The following is a 27,601-nucleotide window of genomic DNA, read 5'->3' as shown; positions in this document are numbered from 1 at the left end:
AAACTGAGACGAAAACAATGATGGAAATGTGACAAAGAAGTGACGAAAAATTGATGAAAAAGTGGCAAAAATGTCACAAAAATGTCACAAGAAAATGACCAAAAAATGACCAAAATGTTACAAAAAAATTACAAAAAAGGGAAAAAAATGTGACAAAAAAGGGAAAAAAATGTGACAAAAAATGACAAAAATGTGATAAAAATTTGACAAAAAAATTACAAACAATTGACGAAAAATTACCAAAAAATGACAACAAAATGACGAAAAATGTACAAAAAGTTGACAAAAAATGACAAAAATGTGACCAAAAAAAAATAATAATGATAAAAAACTGATGAAAAAATGTGAAAAAAAAAATTACTAAAATGAACAAAAAAATTACAAAAATTTGACACAAAATTTACCAAAAAGTGCAAAAAATTACAAAAAAGTGCAAAAAATATGACAAAAAAAAGACAAAAATGTGATAAAAAATGTGACAAAAAAATGACAAAAAAATGACAAAAAATGACAAAAATGTGATAAAAAAAAATGGAGGAAAAAATGACCAAAAACTTACAAAAATGAATTGAATACCCAACAAAAAAATGATGGAAAAAAAAGAGCTGTTTTTGCCTTTTTTCAAGGAGTTTTTAGATCTGGAGAAAGCCAAAAAGGAGAAAATGTGCTTGGTTCGGATGGGGAGATTAATGCCTTCAACTAAACTAAAACCACAATCTTTAATAGTTTAAACTAAGACGACAATATGAACCTTTTGCAAAGACTTAAAAGCGTTTCTCTCTGTGTTTGCGCATATGTGAACATCCCAGGGACCTGAAATGAACTGTGGGGAGTTTCAGGACAGTTCCAGTTAAACATTCACCTGGCCCCGCCCGTCCCACTCTTATAGAGCATTATATATTTCCCCTTAAGGGCTCGGTCTCATGATGAACTCCAGCGCCTCGGACCCTGCGCACAGACTCGGGAACGTTGTGCAGGAGGAAGACTCTTCTCTCCACAGCCTCGCTTCTTCTTCTCTCCGGGACCAGTCGCCATCATGGAGAAGGGGGAGAGACCGAACTGGGACAACCCTGTGCAGTTCTTCATGGCCTGCGTGACGTACGTGGTGGGACTGGGAAACGTGTGGCGCTTCCCGTACCTGTGCCAGATGCACGGAGGAGGTGAGTGCTGCGTCTGCCACATCAGAGCAGCAGAACTGAGGCCTCTCTGACCGTCGTCTGTGCAGGGGCCTTCCTGATCCCCTACCTGCTGATGCTGTTCCTGGAGGGGATGCCTCTCTTCTACCTGGAGCTGGCCATCGGTCAGAAGATGCGCCTGGGCAGCATCGGAGCCTGGACCGCCATCAGCCCGTACCTGGGGGGCCTGGGTGAGTCACCTCCTCCATACAAAAAGAAAATGAAGCTAATCATGCTGTAATGAGACTTATGGAAATACTGGTTGCATTGTTGCTAATACAGGTTAATGCTGCGCTGTTTTAAACCTGCCTGACCACCTTTAACCTCTTAACTCCCGCCTGAACCGAGAGGATCTTTTTCCGCACGTCATCACATTTTTTTTCCATCATTTTTTTGTTGGGTATTCAACTCTTTTTTGTAACTTTGTAGTCATTTTTGTATCACATTTTTGTCATTTTTTTGGTAATTTTTTGTCAAATTTGTGTAATTTTTTTGTCAAATTTTTATCACATTTTTGTCATTTTTTCATAATTTTCGTCATTTTTCTGTTGATTTTTTTCAATTTTTTTGTCGATTTTTTGTCATTTTTTCGTCAACTTTTTGTCAATTTCTTGTGACATTTTTGCCGCTTTTTCAAAAAAGTGACAGAAAATTGACGAAAAAATGACACAAATGTGACAAAAATTAGTTGAATACCCAAAAAAAGATTATGAAAAAAAAATCTGATGAGGCGGGAGTTAAGAGGTTAGTGTCATGTACCAGACCATAGGTAGAGCAGATACTTACTGCTGTAAACCAGCTGCACTTGGACTAAAGGCTCTGAGTTTAGTCGACAGTTTGTCTAAATACAGGTTAAATAACACTGGGGACAGAACACCCCCCTGTTGGACCCCATTGCTCACTGGCCAGATACACTGGTCCCCCATTTAGTTTGCTGTGAGTATCAGTATACTAAAAAACACACAACATAACCGGGTACACCTTTTTGAGCTAATTTCAAGATCCTTTATTTTTTATCCTTGTTATGTTGACGATTTTTGCCAGACGCTTTTAGATTTGGGTAAAGTCAAACTGGAGAAAATGTCCTCGTTTCAGGCGGGGATTAAGATGTTAGTGAAGCTCTGACATCCAGCTGCAGGTGTGTGTGTGTGGTCTACAAAGAAATAATAATAAAACGATAATTACTACAATTGCCCTAATAAACATAACACAACAAAGGGTCTCTAAATAATAATGCTAGCAGGACACTAGCATACTAGCATTAGCATTCTACTTAGTTCCACAAACTAAGAGAACACTGCACCCAAGAACACAAATAAACATCTATACACGACCCACACATTAACAAACACATGTAAATTGTCCACAGAGCTAAGGCTTATCTTACTCGTGGTCAAAAACGCACACGGCTTCAGCCACTGCATCTGAGCCTCGTGTGGAACTGAACTAAAGTAAAGCTGAGGCTGTGGCGTGGCCTACCTGGAAAGTGCGTTTACCGCTAGTTGCCACAAGGGGGCATTAAAACCCATCTGTCTTTCCAACAGGTCCCGTGATCCTTGTTAAATGTTTGTCCAACAGTTTATCTTAAGAAAGTGATATCAGTAGAAACTCTGCAAAGCAGAGGGTCTTTTTGGAGGACAGGTCTGGACCGTGTCCCTGTTTTACTGAAGTGGAGGCAGAGAGAGAGGGAAACCGCACATTTATGATGGCAGTTCATGGGTCACCGGCCATGCGCACCTGTTTAGTGGCTTACTCCCCCCTCACTCAAGAAATGTCCTCATTTCTCCAAAATAGGATAAACACTCCACCATATGAACAAAAAAAAACGAAAAATGTATTAACCTGTTACCTGCTACCTCCGGGTTAGGGTTAACATTTTTTTATATCCAACTCTCAAAGCGTATTGACTGGATAATTTACAGCCTATATGCCAGTGTGATACCTCATTTGAAAGCCAAGACTTTCTAGTTTATTTGCCGTTCTTAACCCTCAGGGTTAACTACCCCTAACCCGAGCTCCCTGATCGGGCGGCAGGAAACAGGTTAATAATACATGCATAAACAAACACAGCACACTATGAGGGGCGAGGGAAGCCATCTGAGTCTGCGGCATCCTGTCCTCCAGCGAGAGGACGCACAGGCTGCATCGAGACACGCTGGGAGTCATTGGCCTCCCGGCACCAGCGAGACACGCAGGGAACATCAGGCCTCCCGGCACCAGCGAGACACGCAGGGAACACCAGGCCTCCCGGCAAATGGCGACAGGACACCCCAACAGGCACAACCACATCAACACTGGCTCCCGAAGGACGGCACTGGATTCGGGCTTCCCCAACACGCCTGGCGCCAAAGGGGACTGGACATCTGGCACCCCGACGTCGGCCCTAGTCGGCGCTGATCAATCAGGCGCCCGTCTGCAGCACACACTCCCCCAGACAGTCGTCCATGTCCCGGCCAAGGCCAGCCCAAAGTCCGGTCGTCCAGTGGCAATCAGAACAGCCATGCTCCCCTCAAACACACGTCCAAACTATGCGGGGAAGAACCGCACCCCGACATCCACCACGACACCACAGGCGTCTCCGCGTGACAATGTCCGTCCAAACTGCTGCCACCACCGGACAGGGCGGCGACGCCAGCACCGCTGCCACCAATGTAACAGACCGATGTGAGGTGTAGAATAAGGCAAAGCAGAGGGTCTTTTTGGAGGACAGGTCTGGACCGTGTCCCTGTTTTACTGAAGTGGAGGCAGAGAGAGAGAGAAAGCCGGAACCCGCACATTCATCACCGCCCATGCGCACCTGTTTAGTGGCTTACAGTAGCAAAAAACTGGATCGATGCATCTCTAGTTAAAATGATGTATTTTTTTCCCCCTAAATGTTCTAGCAATGTCCTAATGTGTAGAATGAGCCCAGACATTTGAAATGGATCCTTCAGGTCCTTGAAACTCTAACTCTCCTGTCGCTGGTTCCAGGCATGGCCAGTGTGCTCATCTCCATCTACACCTGCCTCTACTACAACATCATCAACGGCTGGAGCTTCTGGTACCTCTTCCACTCGTTTCAGGTGAGCGACCCCAGTGATCACACCCCGGGCCGAGGGGACATTTTCCTCCAGACCAGACTCTTAAAGGAACAGTCCACCGTTTTTCCATACTGAGTTATGTTCATACCTGACCTTAGACGAGTCGATGCGTAGCTGTCAAATAGACCAAAGACGTGGTTGGCATTTAGACTCTCCCACTTTTCTGCATTTTATCTGCATAGAAAACAATTTTGTGCAACTAGACTTGGATCGTGGAACTTCTAACTTCACACCCGTTTGGAGCCATGGAGAGGCTAAAAGCTAACAACGCCTTTCTATTAGCGTAACTGAGCGCACGCACAAAGACCACAGAGGTACACATCAACTCCTCTAAGCTCAGGTAAGAACATCTCAGTCTGGAGAAACATCGGCCTGTTCCTTTAATGGGCTCGAGGCACACGAGTGTCAAGACATCGCTGATCCACATAAGTGTCTTTCCCCCCGTGCTGTGTCCAGGCGGTCCTGCCCTGGTCCACCTGTCCGCTCTCAGCCAATGGGACGCAGCCGCTGGAGGAGTGCACCGTGGCCACGCCCACGCAGTACTTCTTCTACAGGGAGACTCTGAACATCTCCCCCAACATCGAGTACAACGGGGGGGTGCACACGGGACAAGCGCTGTGCCTGACGCTGGCCTGGTGCATGACCTTCCTGTTCATCGTCAAAGGAATCGAGTCGAGCGGCAAAGTACGTTTATCTCCCGGCGTCACATTCATCTCCTGAACACAACGCACAGTAAATAAAAACAATAAGATGAGTCAGAAGAAACTCTGAGGACAGAATGTGCTCTTGGCTTCTTAACCGATCAGGTCCTATAGATCAGAACCTGCTGATCTGTTTGTCTGTTTCAGGTGGTTTACTTCACAGCGACCTTCCCTTACGTCGTGCTGATCATCTACCTGATCCGTGGCCTGACTCTGCACGGAGCCACCAACGGCATCATCTACTTGTTTACACCAAAGGTACGGGTGAAGCAGGTCTACCTGATTGTCCCTCTGTGCTCTCCTGGTTTAGATGGAGGAGCTGAAAACTTCTCCTCTCTGTGCTCTCCTGGTTTAGATGGAGGAGCTGGCTAACCCTAGCGCCTGGATCAACGCGGCCACACAGATCTTCTACTCGCTGGGCTTGGGCTTTGGCTCCCTCATCGCCTTCTCCTCCTACAACCAATACAACTACAACTTCGAGCGGCAGGCCGTCGTGGTGTCACTTATCAACAGCTTCACATCCATCTTCGCCAGCATCGTGACCTTCGCCATCTACGGCTTCAAAGCAACCTTCAACTACGAGAACTGCCTGGACAGGTCAGATCATGGATCTATGATACAGTTCGATCGTCTGCAAAAAACACAGCCGTGGGAACCCAGGGTGCTAAGAGCGCTGCAGCACCCCCTGGTGGATAGTTTACGCAGTGTAAGTAGTAAAAGTGTTTTTGAGGTCAGTCTTATTCCTTAGCGCCCCCTAACCAGTCTACCTAATCTACTTTAATGCAACCCTCGGCAGGAGGTCGATGATCGACTTTGTAGTTGTGTCGTCTGACCTCCGGCCGCGTGTCTCGGACACTCGGGTGAAGAGAGGGGCGGAGCTGTCAACCGATCACCACCTGGTGGTGAGCTGGATCCGCTGGCAGGGGAGGAAGCCGGTCAGACCTGGCAGGCCCAAGCGTGTTGTGAGGGTCTGCTGGAAACGTCTGGCGGATCCCTCTGTCAGTGGGGTCTTCAACTCCCACATCCGGAAGAGCTTCACCCAGATTCCGAGGGAAGCTGGGAACATGGAGTCCGAGTGGACCCTGTTCTCCTCCTCCATTGTCGATGCGGCTGCTCGTAGTTGTGGCCGTAAGGTCTCTGGTGCCTGTCGCGGCGGCAATCCCCAAACCCGGTGGTGGCGCCCGGAAGTAAGGGCTGCCGTCAAGCTGAAGAAGGAGTCCTACCTGGCCTTGTTGGCTTGTGGGACTCCTGAGGCAGCTGAGAGGTACCGGCAGGCCAAGCGTGATGCAGCTCGTGTGGTCACAGAGGCAAAAACTCGTGTCTGGGAGGAGTTCGGGGAGGCCATGGAGGAGGACGATCGGTCGGCCTCGAGGAGATTCTGGCAAACCATCCGGCGCCTCAGGAGGGGAAAGCAGTGCTTCACCAACACTGTTTACAGTGCGGGTGGGGAGCTGCTGACCTCGACTGGGGATGTCGTCGGGCGGTGGAAGGAGTACTTCGAGGACCTCCTCAATCCCGTCGTCACGTCTTCCGAGGGGGAAGCAGAGGCTGGGGACTCGGAGGTGGGCTCGCCCATCACCGGGGCTGAAGTCACCGAGGTGGTGAGAAAGCTCCTCGGCGGCTCCGGGGGTGGATGAGATTCGCCCTGAGTACCTTAAGTCTCTGGATGTTGTAGGACTTTCTTGGCTGACACGTCTCTGCAACATCGCATGGGGTCCGGGGCCCTCTGCTAAGGGCTGTCCGTTCCCTGTATGAGCAGCAGGAGCTTGGTTCGCATTGCCGGTCAGACCTGTTCCCGGTGCGTGTTGGTCTCCGCTAGGGCTGCCCTTTGTCACCGGTTCTGTTCATTACTTTTATGGACAGAATTTCTAGGCGCAGCCAGGGGCCGGAGGGTGTCCGGTTTGGGAGCCTCAGGATCTCATCTCTGCTGTTTGCGGATGATGTTGTTCTGATGGCATCAACAAATCAGGACCTTCAGCTGCTCTGGGGCGTTTTGCAGCTGAGTGTGTAGCGGCCGGGATGAGGATCAGCACCTCCAAATCCGAGGCCATGGTTCTCCACCAGAAAAAGGTGGCTTCCCCTCTTCAGGTCGGTGGGGAGTCCTTACCTCAAGTGGAGGAGTTCAAGTATCTCGGGGTCTTGTTCACGAGTGAGGGACGGATGGAGCGTGAGATCGATAGACGGATCGGTGCGGCGTCAGCAGTGATGCGGTCGCTGTATCGGTCTGTCGTGGTGAAGAGGGAGCTGAGTCGGGGCAAAGCTCTCGATTTACCGATCGATCTACGTTCCCGCCCTCACCTATGGTCATGAGATTTGGGTCATGACCGAAAGGACAAGATCGCGAATACAAGCGGCCGAAATGAGTTTCCTTCGCAGGGTGTATGGGCGCACCCTTCGAGATCGGGTGAGGAGCTCAGTTACCCGGGAGGAGCTCGGAGTAGAGTCGCTGCTCCTTCACGTCGAAAGGAGCAGCTGAGGTGGCTCGGGCATCTGTTCCGGATGCCTCCTGGTCGCCTCCCGCGGGAGGTGTTCCAGGCATGTCCTAGTGGGACAAGGCCTCGTGGAAGGCCCAGGACACGCTGGTGGGACTATGTCTCCGAGCTGGCCTGGTGTCGCCTCGGGGTCAGAACAGCTGGAGGAGGTGTGTGTGGATCGGGAAGTTTGGGCATCTCTGCTGAGACTGCTGCCCCCGCGACCCGGCCCCGGATAAAGCGGAAGAAAATGGATGGATGGATGGATGGTATTGAATACAGTTGAGTTTGTTTGATAGAAATGTCTTTATATTTTGTGGCTCGAGTGAGAGGCGGAGCTGTATCTAGCTAAGCTAACTGTTAGCATATTTAAATCTTTTAAAACAGAAGGACTTTTTGGCTGGGCTTATTGGGATCCTTTCAATAAAACATAAAAAACAACTAAAACAATCATGTGTCGACGTCATGGGATTTTTAATACAATTCTAGATTGGACGTGGCCATAGACATTGGAGCAAATGGCCATTCTGGCGGCCATCTTGTGACTGACCCAGTGCACTGAAATCAAACGGAAACACCACTTCTTTATCTATTTTGATTGATCATTGTGACTGACCTTATGTCAGATCTGGCAAGAAAACAACAGTCATGAATTCCATCGAATAAAAGTTTAAATTCTGTCTTTGGTCAGGACATCATTTCATTGAGAACACACAGTAAATATTATAGGCCATGATATTTCTATCACAAACAATGAAAGAGGAAACCACTGAATTAAAAATACTGGTTCTACTCTGGACCAAACTCATTCTTACCTTTAACATATTTGTATCTTCCTCATTGCTTCTTTGTTTTTAGGGTGCGTCTTCTGCTCATCAACACCTTCAGTCTGGCTGAAGACCTCGTCTCCCAGGAGAACGTGCTTGAGTGGGTGGAGAAGCTGAACTCCTCGTTTCCTTTGGAGTTTGCAGAGATCGCTGACAAAGTGGAGACCTGTGATCTCAACAAAGAGCTGGACACGGTGAGCTGTGGCGTGAGGAGACTGGGGGGGCTAATCTGGTGAAAGTGTCTGACCTGGTGCTGTTGTGTCCAGGCGGTGGAGGGCACAGGTCTGGCCTACATCGTGTACAGCGAGGCCATCACCAACATGCCCCTGTCACAGATCTGGTCTGTGCTCTACTTCTTCATGCTGCTGTTGGTGGGCATGGGCACCATGATCGGCAACGTGACGGGCATCACCACCCCCCTGAGGGACTTCAAGGTCTTCTCCCACCTGAGTGAAGAGCTGCTCAACGGTACAGACGCGACTACCCATGGGACACAAAGTTTGTGAGCGGTTGGCGGAGGGTCCGTTGGTGCAGATTTGTGCAGCCGCCCTGCCTGAGGCCTTTCTGTGGAGTTGCAGCATGTTTTTCTGTGTCTGTAGGTTTCCCCGACCACAAAAACAGGATGAAAGTAACAGATTATCCACTTGCTGGCAGGACTGCTCCTGATTGGTGAACCCTAACCCTGCCGTGTGTGTTCCAGGGCTTGTGTGCGTCTTCTGCCTCCTGCTCGGGCTGGGCTTCACCACTCCGTCAGGAAACTACTGGTTCTCCATCTTCAACGACTACGGCTGCACCATCTCCCTGTTCTTCGTGGTGCTTTTTGAGCTCATCGCTGTCAGTTACATCTACGGCCTCAAGAGGTGCGTCCTGCTCAACAGCATCAGTCCATTCTGTTTCTCACAGAACACTTAACATAAGGACGTGTTTATGACATTAAATGACAATAATGCACTTCTGAAAACCAATAGAAAAGATACAGGAGGATTTGCTTTTCACACTTCAGAGAAAAGACTCTTTGAACTGTTTGAACAATGTGCTGTCAAACAAGTCATGTCAAATAAATCCACATTGATTTATTCAATGGACAGCACTGTCAGTCTGCTCTCCTGCTCCTCATTCTCAAATTCATAAAGTTTGTCTCGGCCCACCCTGAGTGAGCTTCAGACGCTCCATGAGGAAAACGGCCTCAGCATCAGAGTGGACTAACTGTCCACTTTGTTCTCTCAGACCGCAGGTGTTTGGTCCAGGCAGCATTACTACATAAACTGTGTCCTCATACAGCAGTTACTGCAGAGGTTGGATGTACTGAGTACATGAAGGCGTAGGATGAGAAGGGCTTTGGTTAAGTTTTCTGAGATGTTGGTTTATGAGCTGCTTTTCCAAATGACAGGTTTTGTAAAGACGTTGAGGACATGCTGGGGCATGAGCCGAGCTGGTACTGGAAGATCATGTTGGGAGGAGTCAGCCCCCTCCTCCTGTTCGCTGTGCTCATATTCTACATCGTCAACTACATCCAGGGCGGCACCCCCACCTACCAGGCCTGGAGCAAGGAGCTGGTGAGGCTGGCACACAGCGGGGCATCTACAGCGCCTCTGGACATGTTTGTAACGGTGCTGTGCTTTTCCTCAGGGTCGGTCGGTGATCACAGAGTATCCCGTCTTTGGACAAGCCATGATCGGACTGTTGATAGTGTCGTCTGTCATGTGTGTACCAGTGACTGCTCTGTACGTTTACTGTACGAGGAGACGGCCTGGAGGCACAGGGAGAACATAGACCCACCACCAACCCCACCAGAGGAGGCAGGAGGACTCGCTCAAAGACATTATAAATGTATATCCTGGTAAAAACGTACGTCCAACGCAGCAGATCCCCACCCAGCCCAATATAATGTGCTATACCGTATACATAATATACTAAACCCACTCAAACACAGCTCTGCAGACCCACCAACAAAACTACACTGCATTCCAAATTATTATGCAAATTGGATTTTTGTGTCAAAAAGGTAAAAAAAAACAAACAATAATAATGAAACTCATGGATGTTGTCGTGTCTTGGGGCTCTATGAATCACTGACATTAATCTCAGAGACCTGGGATGATTAGTTTTCAGGTTAAGAAAAGTATGTTCCACTTCATTATGCAGGTCATCATTTTCAAGCAATATGGTAAAGAAAAAGGGTCTGTCTGCTGATGAAAAGCGTGAAATAGTTGAATGCCTTGGTCTAGGTATGAAAACCTTCGATATTTCATGAAAGATGAAGCGTAATCATCATACAGATAAGAGATTTGTGGATGATTCAGAGCACACTCCGGTTTGTGCAGATAATGGCACAATATGGACAGTTTCTGCCACACAAACACATCAGATTAAGAGAACAGATGCTGCAAAGCAGCATACAGGTATTTGAAGCTGCTGGTGCCTCTGGAGTCTCCCGAACATCAAGGTGTCGGACCCTCCAGAGGCTGCAGTTGTGCATAAAACCTCCATCCAGCCTCCCCTAAACTGTTCATTGAAGCTGATGAACAGAAACGGCTGCAGTCATGTTGGTGAATGGCCACAATGTCCCAACTAGGCTGCGACGTCAACAAGGAGGTGGCGGAGTCAGAGTCATGGTGAGAGAGCTGGTCGGTCCCTTTAGGCCCTTTTAGGATCCCTGAAGGTGTGAAAATGACCTTTGAAAAATATGTGGAGTTTCTGACTGACCACTGTCTTCTATGCTACAAAAAGAAGAGCCGTGCTTTCCTGAACAAAATAATCCTCTTCATCATGACAACGCACCATGTCCTGCTGTAAAGAAAACCTCTGCATCACTGACTGCTATGGGCATAAAAGGAGAGAAACTCATGATGTGGACCCCCTCCTTCCCTGACTTCAACCCTGCTGAGAACCTTTGGAGCCTCAACAAAAAATACTTCTCTGGGGTTGGGAGGCAGTTTTCATCCAAACAGCAGCTCTGGGAGGCTATTCTAACATCCTGCAAAGAAATCCAAGTAGAAACTCACAAGTTTAATGGATTTAAGAATTTTGAAGCTGCTCTCACACAAGGGTTCCTATGGTAAAATATAACTTGACCTGTTAATATTTTTTTGATTGAAATATCTTCTGATTTCAGTAAGTATGACCTCCTATTGTGACGAATACAACAAATGACCATTTTCAGTTAATTACAAGCTTTAAAATGTATTGAAACGATGAGTTGCATAGTAATTTGGAACAGTAGATTTTGAGGTTTTTACTATATTTATTTTTGAAAAAAATACTGTTATCACTGGGAGATTTTTTTTCCACCACATTTAAATGATCCTCGACCAGGTAAAGACTTGAAAATTATGCTGACTCTCATTTGAGTTGACAAATTAGAAAATCTTAGAAAAATGTCATTTGCATAATAATTTGGAACGCAGTGTATAGCCACACATGTATTTACTTCTGCAGTCGACTGTATCGTAAAGACACCATTGTTGCTACTTTCTGCACAAACTGAGAAGAGCCAGATCCATCATGAGCACCTTCTGCAGAAGGACAATGCAGAACATCCTGACCCCTGATCACTGTGAGGTACTGAGCCACTGCAGCCATTTCTGTTCATGAACATTTAAATAACAGTTTAGACCGGATAGAAGTATATGCACAACTGCAGCCTCTGGAGGGTCCCACACCTTGATGTTCGTGAGACTCTAGAGGCACCAGCAGCTTCAAATACCTGTCTGCTGCTTTGTAGAAGCTGTTCTATTCATCTGATGTATTTGTCTGGCTGAAACCATCCTCATTGTGCCTTTATCTGCACAAACCTGTGTGTCTCTGAATCATCCACAAATCTCTTATCTGTATGATGATTACGCTTCATCTTTCATGAAATATCGAAGGTTTTCATACCTAGACCAAGGCATTCAACTATTTCACGCTTTTCATCAGCAGAGAGATCCTTTTTCTTTCCCATATTGCTTGAAAATGATGATCTGCTTAATAAAGTGGAACGTCCTTTTTCAGTAGTTTTTCCCTTAACTGGACTTAACCTGAAAACTCATCCCAGGTCTCTGAGATTAATGTCAGTGATTCAAAGAGCCCCGAGACACAAAACCATCCATGAGTTTCATTGAATCTTTTTTTTCTTCTTTTTTTTTAACCTTCATGGCACTGAAATACAATTTGCATAATAATTATCAAAGTGCTTTTTTTTTTCATTCCAAACTAGTGGAAAATAAGTTCCTGACAGTGGATGTAACAAGTGTAGCTGCAAGTTTTTAATCATATGTCACTTTTATGCAGGATTATAATGTAAATCAACATAAAAGTATATTATGAAATACATCTGTGTTATTGTAGGATCTGTATCTGCTATTTTAGCCATTCCAAAGTTAAGTATAGGCATTTATATGATATATTGTACTTCTACAACTATGGAGTCCTATTTTTGTGATAAATATAAGTATTTTCTGGAGGTATTTTTCAAACCCGGAAGACATAACGCTTCGATTCAGTTAACTCCGCCCCCTCTCTCCGCAACCGTAATATAAATAAACAGCAATAAGTGAAGTTACTTCACGATGCAGTTTTACGGAGTTGACATCTGCAACACATCTTCATAAATGGCTAACACACACGCTAACACACACGCTAACACACAAGCTAATACACACGCAAACACACACGCTAACACACACGCTAACACACATGCTAATACACACGCTAACACACACGCTAACACACACGCTAGCACACACGCTAACACACACGCTAACACACACGCTAACACACACGCTAATACACACGCTAACACACACGCTAATACACACGCTAACACACATGCTAACACACACGCTAATACACACGCTAACACACACGCTAACACACATGCTAACACACACGCTAATACACACGCTAACACACACGCTAACACACACGCTAACACACACGCTAACACACATGCTCAAACACACGCTAATACACACGCTAACACACACGCTAACACACATGCTAATACACACGCTAACACACATGCTAACACACACGCTAATACACACGCTAACACACATGCTAACACACATGCTAACACACACGCTAATACACACGCTAATACACATGCTAACACACACGCTAACACACATGCTAACACACACGCTAACACACATGCTAACACACACGCTAACACACACGCTAACACACATGCTAACACACACGCTAATACACACGCTAATACACACGCTAACACACACGCTAACACACATGCTAACACACACGCTAACACACATGCTAACACACACGCTAACACACACGCTAACACACACGCTAATACACACGCTAATACACACGCTAACACACATGCTAACACATATGCTAACACACACGCTAACACACACGCTAATACACACGCTAACACACATGCTAACACACATGCTAACACACACGCTAATACACACGCTAATACACATGCTAACACACACGCTAACACACATGCTAACACACACGCTAACACACATGCTAACACACACGCTAACACACACGCTAACACACACGCTAATACACACGCTAACACACACGCTAACACACACGCTAACACACATGCTAACACACACGCTAACACACACGCTAACACACACGCTAATACACACGCTAATACACACGCTAACACACACGCTAACACACACGCTAACACACATGCTAACACTCATGCTAACACACATGCTAACACACATGCTAACACACACGCTAATACACACGCTAACACACACGCTAACACACATGCTAACACACACGCTAACACACATGCTGTCACACACGCTAATACACACGCTAACACACACACGCTAACACACATGCTAACACACACGCTAATACACACGCTAACACACACGCTAACACACACGCTAACACACACGCTAACACACGCTAATGTGGCACTAGGTGTTTTACTTTTTAGATTAAAATAGTTGCCCCCCATTAGAAACTCTTTTAGATACTGTTAGAGGTTTAGATACTGTTTATAATTGTCTCCTTTTTGCAATGTTAAGGTTGTACTGTGTTTTATGTGACATGCAATACCTGGGTAAACCAGCAGAGGGCGCTTGGTGCGTTTCGTATCAGTAGCTGGCGCTGTAGAAGAAGTTCTGCCAGTGCGTGATATGAGAGGAACAGAGGCAGCTCCGTAGTAATAACAGTTGTACATGTTTTGCAGGTAAGCTGGTTGGAATAACGCACACATAAACAGTAGTAGTCTCTCCTGCACCTTTTAGATTAAGTTTTGTTTAGTTAGGAAGTGTTTTGTAAACTTTATTTTGTTTAAGACGAGTACCAGACCAAGTTAGCATTTCTAAGATGGCGGACGTTGGTCAAATGGTTACCGCGGTGACCAAGCAAAATACCATTTAATACTGTGCGGGTTTGGGTTCGCGAAATAAGTGCTCGGATATGCGTACAAGTACTGTGCTAGGGCCAATTTGTGTGGTAGGGATTTCCAGATTATTTTTTGTGTGTTTTGTTGCCACCATAAGCACATCAGTTATGTGTACGGCTAAGCTACTAGTGAACGTGTGCTGAGGCAGGAAAATGGAGTCACACAGTACAGTAGGTCAAGGTTCAAGTCCTAAAGGTAATATAATGGTACAGTAGAACGGTAATGACAAAAGATACATACATGAATAAATAAGTGATTAAAGACATGATTGAAAGGTAGTTAAAAACAGGTTAAATTTTTTTTTGAATATTGTAAAATTGTTCAACTCCAGACTTTGAGTATTGTTTTGTAAGAAGTCCTGCCAGTACGTGATGTGAGAAGAACAGAGGCAGCTCCGTAGTAATAACATTTGTACATGTTTTGCAGCTTGTGCCACCTGAAATAAATATGTTGCACCAAGAAGGAGTTGGCCCATCTATCAAAAGTGTAACACTACCACACACGCTAACACACACGCTAACACACACGCTAACACACACGCTAACACACACGCTAACACACACACGCTAACACACATGCTAACACACATGCTAACACACATGCTAACACACACGCTAACACACGCTAACACACATGCTAACACACATGCTAACACACACGCTAACGCACATGCTAACATATATGCTAACACACATGCTAACACACACGCTAACACACATGCTAGCACACATGCTAACACACACGCTAACACACATGCTAGCACACATGCTAACACACACGCTAACACACATGCTAACACACATGCTAGCACACATGCTAACACACACGCTAACACACATGCTAACACACACACTAGCACACATGCTAACACACATGCTAACACACACGCTAACACACACACTATCACACATGCTAACACACATGCTAACACACACGCTAATACACATGCTAACACACATGCTAACACACACGCTAACACACATGCTAAAACACAAGCTAACACACATGCTAACACACATGCTAGCACACACGCTAATACACATACTAACACACATGCTAACACACACGCTAACACACATGCTAAAACACAAGCTAACACACATGCTAACACACACGCTAACACACACGCTAACACACATGCTAACACACACGCTAACACACACGCTAGCACACATGCTAACACACACGCTAACACACACGCTAATACACATGCTAACACACACGCTAACACACATGCTAAAACACAAGCTAACACACACGCTAACACACACTATAACACACATGCTAACACACACGCTAATACACACACTAACACACACGCTAACACACATGCTAACACACACGCTAATACACACGCTAATACACACGCTAACAAACACGCTAACACACATGCTAAAACACAAGCTAACACACATGCTAATACACACGCTAACACACACGCTAATGCACACGCTAATACACACGCTAACAAACACGCTAACACACACTATAACACACGCTAACACACACGCTAACACACATGCTAAAACACAAGCTAACACACATGCTAACACACACGCTAATACACACGCTAACAAACACGCTAACACACATGCTAAAACACAAGCTAACACACATGCTAACACACACGCTAACACACATGCTAAAACACAAGCTAACACACATGCTAACACGCACGCTAACACACGCGCTAACACACGAGCTAACACGTGTTCTAACTCACCGCTCTGGTCCATCAGGTGTTTACATTATGGGTGAAACAAACATCCACAGTCACAGAAAAACACTATTTTGGTGAAAGTCGCCGAATCCCAGAGAAAAAAAAAACGTTCTGTCGAGTGGCCTCTTCTTTAGGAAGATTAATTAAAGTCCTCGTAGACAAGCGCGCTTCTGTTTCTCCGTGACATTATCGTTAGGTAGGAAAAAAGAACAGGCGTGTCCAGAGTAGGTTAGAAAGAGCTCCATCTTCACAGCTGCAGCACAGACATGAATCTGTTCAGACGTTTGTTTTGGCCCCAGCTGACCTGGAAGCACCTCAGGCACATCCTTTTTTTTCTTTTTTTTTTCTCTTTGTTTCTCTCTTGCGACAAAAATAATGAAAAAGCTGTTATACAAATTAAAATCAGCAGGTCAGTCGTTCACCAGCAGAGGGCGCAGCAGCTGCTCAGAGCAGGATTCAGGAGGATTGTTAGAACTGCGTGAATGAAGCCACAAACCACTCTGGGGGTGTTTTTGATAAGGAAATTGCAAAACAACATGGTTAAAAGCTCTAAAAAGTCGATTTTGCATGATATAGGACCTTTAAGGAGAGTATTCACCCTCACCTATGGTCATGTGATCAGGGTAATGACCGAAAGGACTGCCTCCACGACCCTGCCCCAGATGAAGCGGAAGAAAATGGATAGATGGATGGATTACTAACACAAAATCAATCTCAAAGCTGCAAAACGCTGCTTGTTTTATGAAAATCCGACGCATATTTACGTCAAAAACCTGCTCTAAAGATGACGGAATAAGTTGTGGCTGAATTCAATCGATGCACGTGCGGCTGCAAAGGAGAATTTCATGACCCGACCCACGGGCAGCCACAAGGACCGTGGTGGAACCCGGAACCCGAGCATCGTCTACCTTCCCAGGGCCTGAGCTGGATCCTCGCTCGCGGCCTCCTCAGGAGACGGGCTTATGTGCGTTATGCATAAATTATGCATACGTTCGGCTGTTGTTGGGCATAAGTTCTGGACTCGCCCAAAACTGAAATAACACATAGAAAGTTCAGCGTTTGCGAGCGTTTGGCACACGCTGGCGAGATGGTGAAGGTGTGACAGCCCCATAACCGCTGTACTACCTCGCTCAAAAACATGTTTTGTTTGTTTTGAACTGGGGCCAACAAAATGTTCTAAACCTGTGATGGACTGAGATAAACTCTATCGTAGTCAGCGTTAGTCTGTCCTTCATTGAGGAAAATCAAACATTCACCTGGCCCCGCCCACGCACACCTCATTTATTACAGCATCTGCTCCTTCACTTGTATCGGCTTATCTTATGAGAGCTTGTGTCTGCGCCGAACCGGAGCGCCTCAGACCCGGAGACCTCAGACCCAGAGCGCCTCAGACCCGGAGACCTCAGACCCAGAGACCTCAGACCCTGAGACCTCAGACCCAGAGCGGCTCAGACCCGGAGACCTCAGACCCGGAGACCTCAGACCCAGAGACCTCAGACCCAGAGACCTCAGACCCGGAGACCTCAGACCCAGAGACCTCAGACCCGGAGACCTCAGACCCGGAGACCTCAGACCCAGAGACCTCAGACCCAGAGCGCCTCAGACCCGGAGACCTCAGACCCGGAGACCTCAGACCCAGAGACCTCAGACCCAGAGACCTCAGACCCGGAGACCTCAGACCCAGAGACCTCAGACCCAGAGTGCCTCAGACCCGGAGACCTCAGACCCAGAGCGCCTCAGACCCTGAGACCTCAGACCCTGAGACCTCAGACCCGGAGACCTCAGACCCGGAGACCTCAGACCCGGAGACCTCAGACCCAGAGCGCCTCAGACCCGGAGACCTCAGACCCGGAGACCTCAGACCCGGAGACCTCAGACCCAGAGCGCCTCAGACCCGGAGCGCCTCAGACCCGGAGACCTCAGACCCGGAGACCTCAGACCCAGAGACCTCAGACCCGGAGACCTCAGACCCGGAGCAGAGAGTTCATAACGTGTGCTGGAGGAAGACTCTTCACTCTCACTTCTTCTCTCCGGGACCAGTCGCCATGATGGAGAAGGGGGAGAGACCGAACTGGGACAACCCTGTGCAGTTCTTCATGGCCTGCGTGACGTACGTGGTGGGACTGGGAAACGTGTGGCGCTTCCCGTACCTGTGCCAGATGCACGGAGGAGGTGAGTGCTGCGTCTGCCACATCAGAACTGAGGCCTCTCTGACCGTCGTCTGTGCAGGGGCCTTCCTGATCCCCTACCTGCTGATGCTGTTCCTGGAGGGGATGCCTCTCTTCTACCTGGAGCTGGCCATCGGGCAGAAGATGCGCCTGGGCAGCATCGGAGCCTGGACCGCCATCAGCCCATACCTGGGGGGAGTGGGTGAGTCACCTCCTCCAAAAAATAAGAAAATGAAGCTAATCGTTCTGTAATGAGACTCATGAAAATACTGGTTGCATTGTTGCTAATACAGGTTAATACTGCGCTGTTTTAAACCTGCCTGACCACCTTTAACCTCTTAACTCGCGCCTGAACCGAGAGGATCTTTTTCCGCACGTCATCACATTTTTTTTCCATCATTTTTTGTTGGGTATTCAACTCTTTTTTGTAACTTTTTAGTCATTTTTATATCACATTTTTGTCATTTTTTTGGGTAATTTTTTGTCAAATTTGTGTAATTTTTTATCAAATTTTTATCAATTTTTTTTCATTTTTTTGTCACATTTTTTTTTCTTTTTTTCATCATTTCTTAAATCAAATTTTTGTCATTTTTTTGTTGATTTTTAGCAAATTTTTTGTCGATTTTTTGTCATTTTTTCGTCAACTTTTTGTCAATTTCTTGTCACATTTTTGCCGCTTTTTCAAAAAAGTGACAGAAAATTGACGAAAAAATGACACAAATGTGACAAAAATTAGTTGAATACCCAAAAAAATATTATGAAAAAAATATCTGAGGCGGGAGTTAAAAGGTTAGTGTCATGTACCAGACCATAGGCAGAGCAGATACTGCGGAGCTGCTGTAAACCAGCTGCACTTGGACTAAAGGCTCTGAGTTTAGTAGTTTGTCTAAATACAGGTTAAATAACACTGGGGACAGAACACCCCCCTGTTGGACCCCATTGCTCACTGGCCAGATACACTGGTCCCCCATTTAGTTTGCTTTGAGTACCAGTATACTAAAAAACACACAACATAACTGGGTACACCTTTTTGAGCTAATTTCAAGATCCTCTATTTTTTATTCTTGTTATGTTGACGATTTTTGCCAGACGCTTTTAGATTTGGGGAAAGTCAAACTGGAGAAAATGTCCTCGTTTCAGGCGGGGATTAAGATGTTAGTGAAGCTCTGACATCCAGCTGCAGGTATGTGTGTGTGGTCTACAAAGAAATAATAATAAAACGATAATTACTACAATTGCCATAATAAACATAACACAACAAAGGGTCTCTAAATAATAATGTTAGCAGGACACTAGCATTAGCATTCTACTTAGTTCCACAAACTAAGAGAACACTGCACCCAAGAACACAAATAAACATCTATACACGACCCACACATTGACAAACACATGTAAATTGTCCACAGAGCTAAGGCTTATCTTACTCGTGGTCAAAAACGCACACGGCTTCAGCCACTGCATCTGAGCCTCGTGTGGAACTGAACTAAAGTAAAGCTGAGGCTGTGGCGTGGCCTACCTGGAAAGTGTGTTTACTGCTAGTTGCCACAAGGGGGCATTAAAACCCTTCTTAAAACCCTTCTGTCTTTCCAACAGGTCCCGTGATCCTTGTTAAATGTTTATCCAACAGTTAATCAATATATATAACTGATAATTGATCCGTAATAAAAAGAGTCAATTCAATTTTTCAGAGGGTCTTGACCGTGTCCTTGTTTTACTGAAGTGGAGGCAGAGAGAGAGGGAAACCGCACATTTATGATGGCAGTTCATGGGTCACCGGCCATGCGCACCTGTTTAGTGGCTTACTCCCCCCTCACTCAAGAAATGTCCTCATTTCTCCAAAATAGGATAAACACTCCACCATATGAACAAAAAAACCCGAAAAAAACGAAAAATGTATTAACCTGTTACCTCCGGGTTAGGGTTAACATTTTTTTATATCAAACTCTCAAAGCGTATTGTAGCGGCCAGAATGCCTGCCTGACCTCTAGGAGTCACTGTGGCTGATTCCTCCTCATGCTTCTTGCCCTGGCCCTATTTAAGCCTGGTAATTAGTGGTGCCAGGTGTTGCAAAGTGAGGAGGAACAGTCTTTTGAACGTGCTGAGCTCATGTAAATAAAGGAACATATTACAAGATTACTGTGCTCCCTTTTTGATTGGAACACGCGTCTGAGAGCCTTCAAAACTTTGCATCCTAGTGGTTTGTGTGGCACAAGGCCACACGGCCTCTACACGTATTGACTGGATAATTTACAGCCTATATACCAGTGTGATACCTCATTTGAAAGCCAAGACTTTCTAGTTTATTTGCCGTTCTTAACTACCCCTAACCGGGTGACAGGTGACAGGTTGATAATACATGCATAAACAAACACAGCACACTATGAGGGGCGAGGGAAGCCATCTGAGTCCGCGGCATCCTGTCCTCCAGCGAGAGGACGCACAGGCTGCATCGAGACACGCAGGGAACATCAGGCCTCCCGGCACCAGCGGAACACGCAGGGAACATCAGGCCTCCACATGGCGACAGGACACCCCAACAGGCACCACCACATCAACACTGGCTCCCGAAGGACGGCACTGGATTCGGGCTTCCCCAACACACCTGGCGCCAAAGGGGACTGGACATCTGGCACCCCGACGTCGGCCCTGGTCGGCGCTGATCAATCAGGCGCCCGTCTGCAGCACACACTCCCCCAGACAGTCGTCCATGTCCCGGCCAAGGCCAGCCCAAAGTCCGGTCGTCCAGTGGCAATCAGAACAGCCATGCTCCCCTCAAACACACGTCCAAACTATGCGGGGGAGAACCGCACCCCGACATCCACCACGACACCTACGTACCTTGTGGTGTTCGGGCTAGCGAGTAGTCTAGCCCATGCGCACTGTTTTACTGAAGTGGAGGCAGAGAGAAAGCCGGAACCCGCACATTTATCACCGCCCATGCGCACCTGTTTAGTGGCTTACAGTAGCAAAAAACTGGATCGATGCATCTCTAGTTAAAATGATGTATTTTTCTCCCCCTACATGTTCTAGCAATGTCCTAATGTGTAGAATGAGCCCAGACCTTTCACATGGGTCCTTCAGGTCCTTGAAACGCTAACTCTCCTGTCGCTGGTTCCAGGCATGGCCAGTGTGCTCATCTCCATCTACACCTGCCTCTACTACAACATCATCAACGGCTGGAGCTTCTGGTACCTCTTCCACTCTTTTCAGGTGAGCGACCCCAGCGAGCACACCCCGGGCCAAGGGGACATTTTCCTCCTGGAAATGATCCAGAATGTCCAGACTCTTAAAGGAACAGTCCACTGTTTTTCCATACTGAGTTATGTTCGTACCTGAGCTTAGACGAGTCGATGCGTAGCTGTCAAATAGACCAAAGATGTGGTTAGCATTTAGACTCTCCCACTTTTCTGCATTTTATCTGCATAGAAAACAATTTTGTGCAACTAGACTTGGATCGTGGAACTTCTAACTTCACACCCGTTTGGAGCCATGGAGAGGCTAAAAGCTAACAACGCCTTTCTATTAGCGTAACTGAGCGCAGGCACAAAGACCACAGAGGTACACATCAACTCCTCTAAGCTCAGGTAAGAACATCTCAGTCTGGAGAAACATCGGCCTGTTCCTTTAATGGGCTCGAGGCACACGAGTGTCAAGACATCGCTGATCCACATAAATGTCTTTCACCCCGTGCTGTGTCCAGGCGGTCCTGCCCTGGTCCACCTGTCCGCTCTCAGCCAATGGGACGCAGCCGCTGGAGGAGTGCACCGTGGCCACGCCCACGCAGTACTTCTTCTACAGGGAGACTCTGAACATCTCCCCCAACATCGAGTACAACGGGGGGGTGCACACGGGACAAGCCCTGTGCCTGACGCTGGCCTGGTGCATGACCTTCCTGTTCATCGTCAAAGGAATCGAGTCGAGCGGCAAAGTATGTTTATCTCCCGGCGTCACATTCATCTCCTGAACACAACACAGTAAATAATAACTGCAAATAAGATGAGTCAGAAGAAACTCTGAGGACAGAATGTGCTCTTGGCTTCTTAACCGCCGTCTCCTCTCAGTTTTATAGATCAGGTCCCAGTGAACCTGCTGATCTGTTAGTCTGTTTCAGGTGGTTTACTTCACAGCGACCTTCCCTTACGTCGTGCTGATCATCTACCTGATCCGTGGCCTGACTCTGCACGGAGCCACCAACGGCATCATCTACTTGTTTACACCAAAGGTACGGGTGAAGCTGGTCGACCTGATTGTCCCTCTGTGCTCTCCTGGTTTAGATAGAGGAGCTGAATAACTTCTCCTCTCTCTGCTCTCCTGGTTTAGATGGAGGAGCTGAATAACTTCTCCTCTCTGTGCTCTCCTGGTTTAGATAGAGGAGCTGAATAACTTCTCCTCTCTGTGCTCTCCTGGTTTAGATGGAGGAGCTGGCTAACCCTAACGCCTGGATCAACGCGGCCACACAGATCTTCTACTCGCTGGGCTTGGGCTTTGGCTCCCTCATCGCCTTCTCCTCCTTCAACCAATACAACTACAACTTTGAGCGGCAGGCCGTCATCATATCAGTCGTCTGCAGCTTCACATCCATCTTCGCCAGCATCGTGACCTTCGCCATCTACGGCTTCAAAGCCACATTCAACTACGAGAACTGCCTGGACAGGTCAGATCATGGATCTATGATACAGTTCGATCGTCTGCAAAAAACACAGCCGTGGGAACCCAGGGTGCTAAGAGCGCTGGGAACGAATGGCAATTCTGGCAGCCATCTTGTGACTGGCCCTCCTAACCCAGTGCACTGAAATCAAACGGGAAACACCACTTTGTTATCTACTTCATGACTCTGATCATTGTGACTGACCTTTTGTCAGATCTGGCAAGAAAACAACAGTCATGAATTCCATCGAATAAAAGTTTAAATTCTGTCTTTGGTCAGGACATCATTTCATTGAGAACACACAGTAAATATTATAGGCCATGATATTTCTATCACAAACAATGAAAGAGGAAACCACTGAATTAAAAATACTGGTTCTACTCTGGACCAAACTCATTCTTACCTTTAACATATTTGTATCTTCCTCATTGGTTCTTTGTTTTTAGGGTGCGTCTTCTGCTCATCAACACCTTCAATCTGGCTGAAGACCTCGTCTCCCTGGAGAACGTGCTCGAGTGGGTGGAGAAGCTGAACTCCTCGTTTCCTTTGGAGTTTGCAGAGATCGCTGACAAAGTGGAGACCTGTGATCTCAACAAAGAGCTGGACACGGTGAGCTGTGGGTGAACTCATAAGCAGGCGTGAGGAGACCGGGGGGGCTAATCTGGTGAAAGTGTCTGACCCGGTGCTGTTGTGTCCAGGCGGTGGAGGGCACAGGTCTGGCCTACATCGTGTACAGCGAGGCCATCACCAACATGCCCCTGCCTCAGCTCTGGTCTGTGCTCTACTTCTTCATGCTGCTGTTGGTGGGCATGGGCAGCATGATCGGCAACGTGACGGCCATCACCACCCCCCTGAGGGACCTCAAGGTCTTCTCCCACCTGAGTGAAGAGCTGCTCAACGGTACAGACGCGACTGCCCATGGGACACAAAGTTTGCGAGTGGTTGGCGGAGGGTCCGTTGGTGCAGATTTGTGCAGCCGCACTTCTCTGCTCAATCCCTGAACGGGGCCTGTGGAGTTTGCATGTTTTTTTGTGTCTGGAGGTTTCCTCCGGATGTTCCGGTTTCCCTGACCACAAAAACAGGATGGAAGTAGCAGGTTATCCACTTGCTGGCAGGACTGCTCCTGATTGGTGAACCCTAACCCTGCCGTGTGTGTTCCAGGGCTTGTGTGCGTCTTCTGCCTCCTGCTCGGGCTGGGCTTCACCACTCCGTCAGGAAACTACTGGTTCTCCATATTCAACGACTACGGCTGCACCTTCTCCCTGTTCTTCGTGGTGTTTTTTGAGCTCATCGCTGTCAGTTACATCTACGGCCTCAAGAGGTGCGTCCTGTTCAAAGGCATCAGTCCATTCTGTTTCTCACAGAACACTTAACATAAGGACGTGTTTATGACATTACATGACAATAATGCACTTCTGAAAACCAAGAGAAAAGATACAGGAGGATTTGCAGACCTAAAATTGATCCTTAAGGGACACCTTGCGTTTAGTGACTAAGACTTACTGTTCTTTATTTGCATGCATTGTTTTCTATCTGATAGGTAAGACTGTATCCATTCAACGGTTTGATTGCTAAGGTTAAATGTTGCCAGTCTAGACAAGAGCTTAAGGTGATTCAGTGTCAAACACACGCTTAAAGTCAATAAAAACAGCCGTAACACAACAGTTTTTGTCTAAATAAGACTTCACCATCTCACAAAAACACAGACAGCCGTTTCAGTGGAGTGAAGAGATCGAAATCCGAATTGCACAGGGAGCAGACCCGGATTAGAATCATTAAGATGTTCGATAATAGAGTTAGCGAACAACTTAGGTGATATGTGTGGACTAACTGTCCACCGGTGATTTTAATCTTTGTTCTCTCAGACCGCAGGTGTTTGGTCCAGGCAGCAAGACTTACATAACACACATTTACACAGTAGTTACTGCAGAAGCTGGATGTACTGAGTACATGAAGGCGTAGGATTAGAAGGGCTTTGATTTGAAGTTTTCTAAGGTGTTGGTTTATGAGCTGCTTTTCCAAATGACAGGTTTTATAAAGACATTGAAGACATGCTGGGGCATGAGCCGAGCTGGTACTGGAAGATCATGTTGGGAGGAGTCAGCCCCCTCCTCCTGTTGGCTGTGCTCATATTCTACATCGTGAGCTACATCCAGGGCGGCACCCCCACCTACCAGGCCTGGAACAAGGAGCTGGTGAGGCTGGCACACAGCGGGGCATCTACAGCGGCTCTGTACATGTTTGTAACGGTGCTGTGCTTTTCCTCAGGGTCGGTCGGTGATCACAGAGTATCCCGTCTTTGGACAAGCCATGATCGGACTGTTGATAGTGTCGTCTGTCATGTGTGTACCAGTGACTGCTCTGTACGTTTACTGTACGAGGAGACGGCCTGGAGGCACAGGGAGAACATAGACCCACCACCAACCCCACCAGAGGGGCCCTTTGGGGCAGGAGGACTCGCTCAAAGACATGTCAAACCTACCATCCAACCCAGCAGATCCCCACCCAGCCCAATATAATATACTATACCCTACATATAATATACTAAACCCACTCAAACACAGCTCTGCAGACCCACCAACAAAACTATACCCACACATGTATTTACCTCTGCAGTCGACTGTATCGTAAAGACACCATTGTTGCTTCTTTCTGCACAAACTGAGAAGAACCAGATCCATCATGAGCACCTTCTGCAAAAGGACAATGCAGAACATCCTGACCCCTGATCACTGTGAGGTACTGAGCCACTGCAGCCATTTCTGTTCATGAACATTTAAATAACAGTTTAACTGCTTTGTAGCAGCTGTTCTATTCATCTGATGTGTTTGTCTGGCAGAAACCATCCTCATTGTGCCTTTATCTGCACAAACCTGTGTGTCTCTTATCAGTTCGATGATTACAGATCCCACCTCCTGAAAGTGCACACTGTCGTTGTGTCCTTGGGCAAGACACTTCACCCACATTGCCCCCAGTGTCTGCGTACATTGGTGTATGAATGAGAGTATGAATGGGTGAGTGGATCCTTGCTGTAAAGCGCTTTGAGTGCCTAATGTAGGTGGAAAAGCGCTATATAAGTTGAGACCATTTACCATTTACCATTTACACTTAATCTTTCATGAAATATCGAAGGTTTTCATACCTAGTCCAAGACATTCATCTATTTCACGCTTTTCATCAGCAGAGAGATCCTTTTTCTTTCCCTTATTGCTTGAAAATGATTATCTGCTTAATAATATGGAACGTCCTTTTTCAGTAGTTTTTCCCTTAACTGGGCTTAACCTGAAAACTAATCATCCCAGGTCTCTGAGACTAATGTCAGTGATTCAAAGAGCCTGAGACACAAAACCATCCACGAGTTTCATTGAATTTTTTGTTTTTTTTACCTTAATGGCACTGAAATACAATTTGCATAATAATTCGCAAAGTGCTTTTTTTTCATTCCAAACTAGTGGAAAATAAGTTCCTGACAGTGGATGTAACAAGTGTAGCTGCAAGTTTTTAATCATATGTCACTTTTATGCAGGATTATAATGTAAATCAACATAAAAGTATATTATGAAATACATTTTAAAGGATCTGTGTCTGCTATTTTAGCCATTCCAAAGTTAAGTAAAGGCATTTATATGATATATTGTGCCTCTACCACTATGGAGCACTCAGTTTTGTGATAAATATAAGTATTTTCTGGAGGTATTTTTCAAACCCGGAAGACACAACGCTTCGATTCAGTTAACTCCGCCCCCTCTCTCCGCATATACTTTACCGTAATATAAAAAAACAGCAATAAGTGAAGTTTCTTCACGATGCAGTTATAAGGAGTTGACATCTGCAACACAGCTTCATAAATGGCTAACACACACGCTAACACACACGCTAACACACATGCTAACACACGCTAACACACACGCTAACACACATGCTAACACACACGCTAACACACACGCTAACACACATGCTAACACACGCTAACACACACGCTAACACACATGCTAACACACGCTAACACACACGCTAACACACATGCTAACACACACGCTAACACACACGCTAACACACATGCTAACACACGCTAACACACACGCTAACACACACGCTAACACACATGCTAACACACGCTAACACACACGCTAACACACATGCTAACACACGCTAACACACACTAACACACACGCTAACACACACGCTAACACACACGCTAACACACACGCTAACACACACGCTAATACACACGCTAACACACATGCTAACACACGCTAACACACATGCTAACACACGCTAACACACACTAACACACACGCTAACACACATGCTAACACACACTAACACACACGCTAACACACATGCTAACACACACTAACACACACGCTAACACACACGCTAACACACACGCTAACACACACGCTAACACACA

General features: G+C 46.5%; 2 protein-coding genes across 2 annotated transcripts; both read left to right on the top strand.

Moving 5' to 3' along the window:
* Positions 1-1,036: 1,036 nt before the first annotated feature.
* Positions 1,037-10,027, top strand: LOC306972744 (sodium- and chloride-dependent transporter XTRP3-like; the record flags this gene model as incomplete). The annotated part of the gene is made up of 11 exons (XM_079569450.1): positions 1,037-1,160; positions 1,226-1,366; positions 4,146-4,237; positions 4,712-4,939; positions 5,104-5,214; positions 5,312-5,553; positions 8,286-8,448; positions 8,521-8,722; positions 8,955-9,114; positions 9,645-9,810; positions 9,884-10,027. The coding sequence occupies 11 exons, from the start codon at positions 1,037-1,039 to the stop codon at positions 10,025-10,027; spliced, it is 1,773 nt and encodes a 590-aa protein (XP_079425576.1).
* An 8,392-nt stretch (positions 10,028-18,419) lies between these two features.
* LOC306972743 (sodium- and chloride-dependent transporter XTRP3-like) lies at positions 18,420-25,599 on the top strand (the record flags this gene model as incomplete). The annotated part of the gene is made up of 11 exons (XM_079569449.1): positions 18,420-18,543; positions 18,601-18,741; positions 21,658-21,749; positions 22,240-22,467; positions 22,651-22,761; positions 22,952-23,193; positions 23,634-23,796; positions 23,886-24,087; positions 24,349-24,508; positions 25,217-25,382; positions 25,456-25,599. The coding sequence occupies 11 exons, from the start codon at positions 18,420-18,422 to the stop codon at positions 25,597-25,599; spliced, it is 1,773 nt and encodes a 590-aa protein (XP_079425575.1).
* Positions 25,600-27,601: the final 2,002 nt, after the last annotated feature.

Source organism: Gobius niger (assembly GCF_951799975.1).
Source record: "Gobius niger genome assembly, chromosome: 13".
Lineage (NCBI taxonomy): Eukaryota > Metazoa > Chordata > Actinopteri > Gobiiformes > Gobiidae > Gobius > Gobius niger.
The sequence above is the reverse complement of the archived record's forward strand: the minus strand, read 5'-3'. Positions and strand labels throughout refer to the sequence as shown.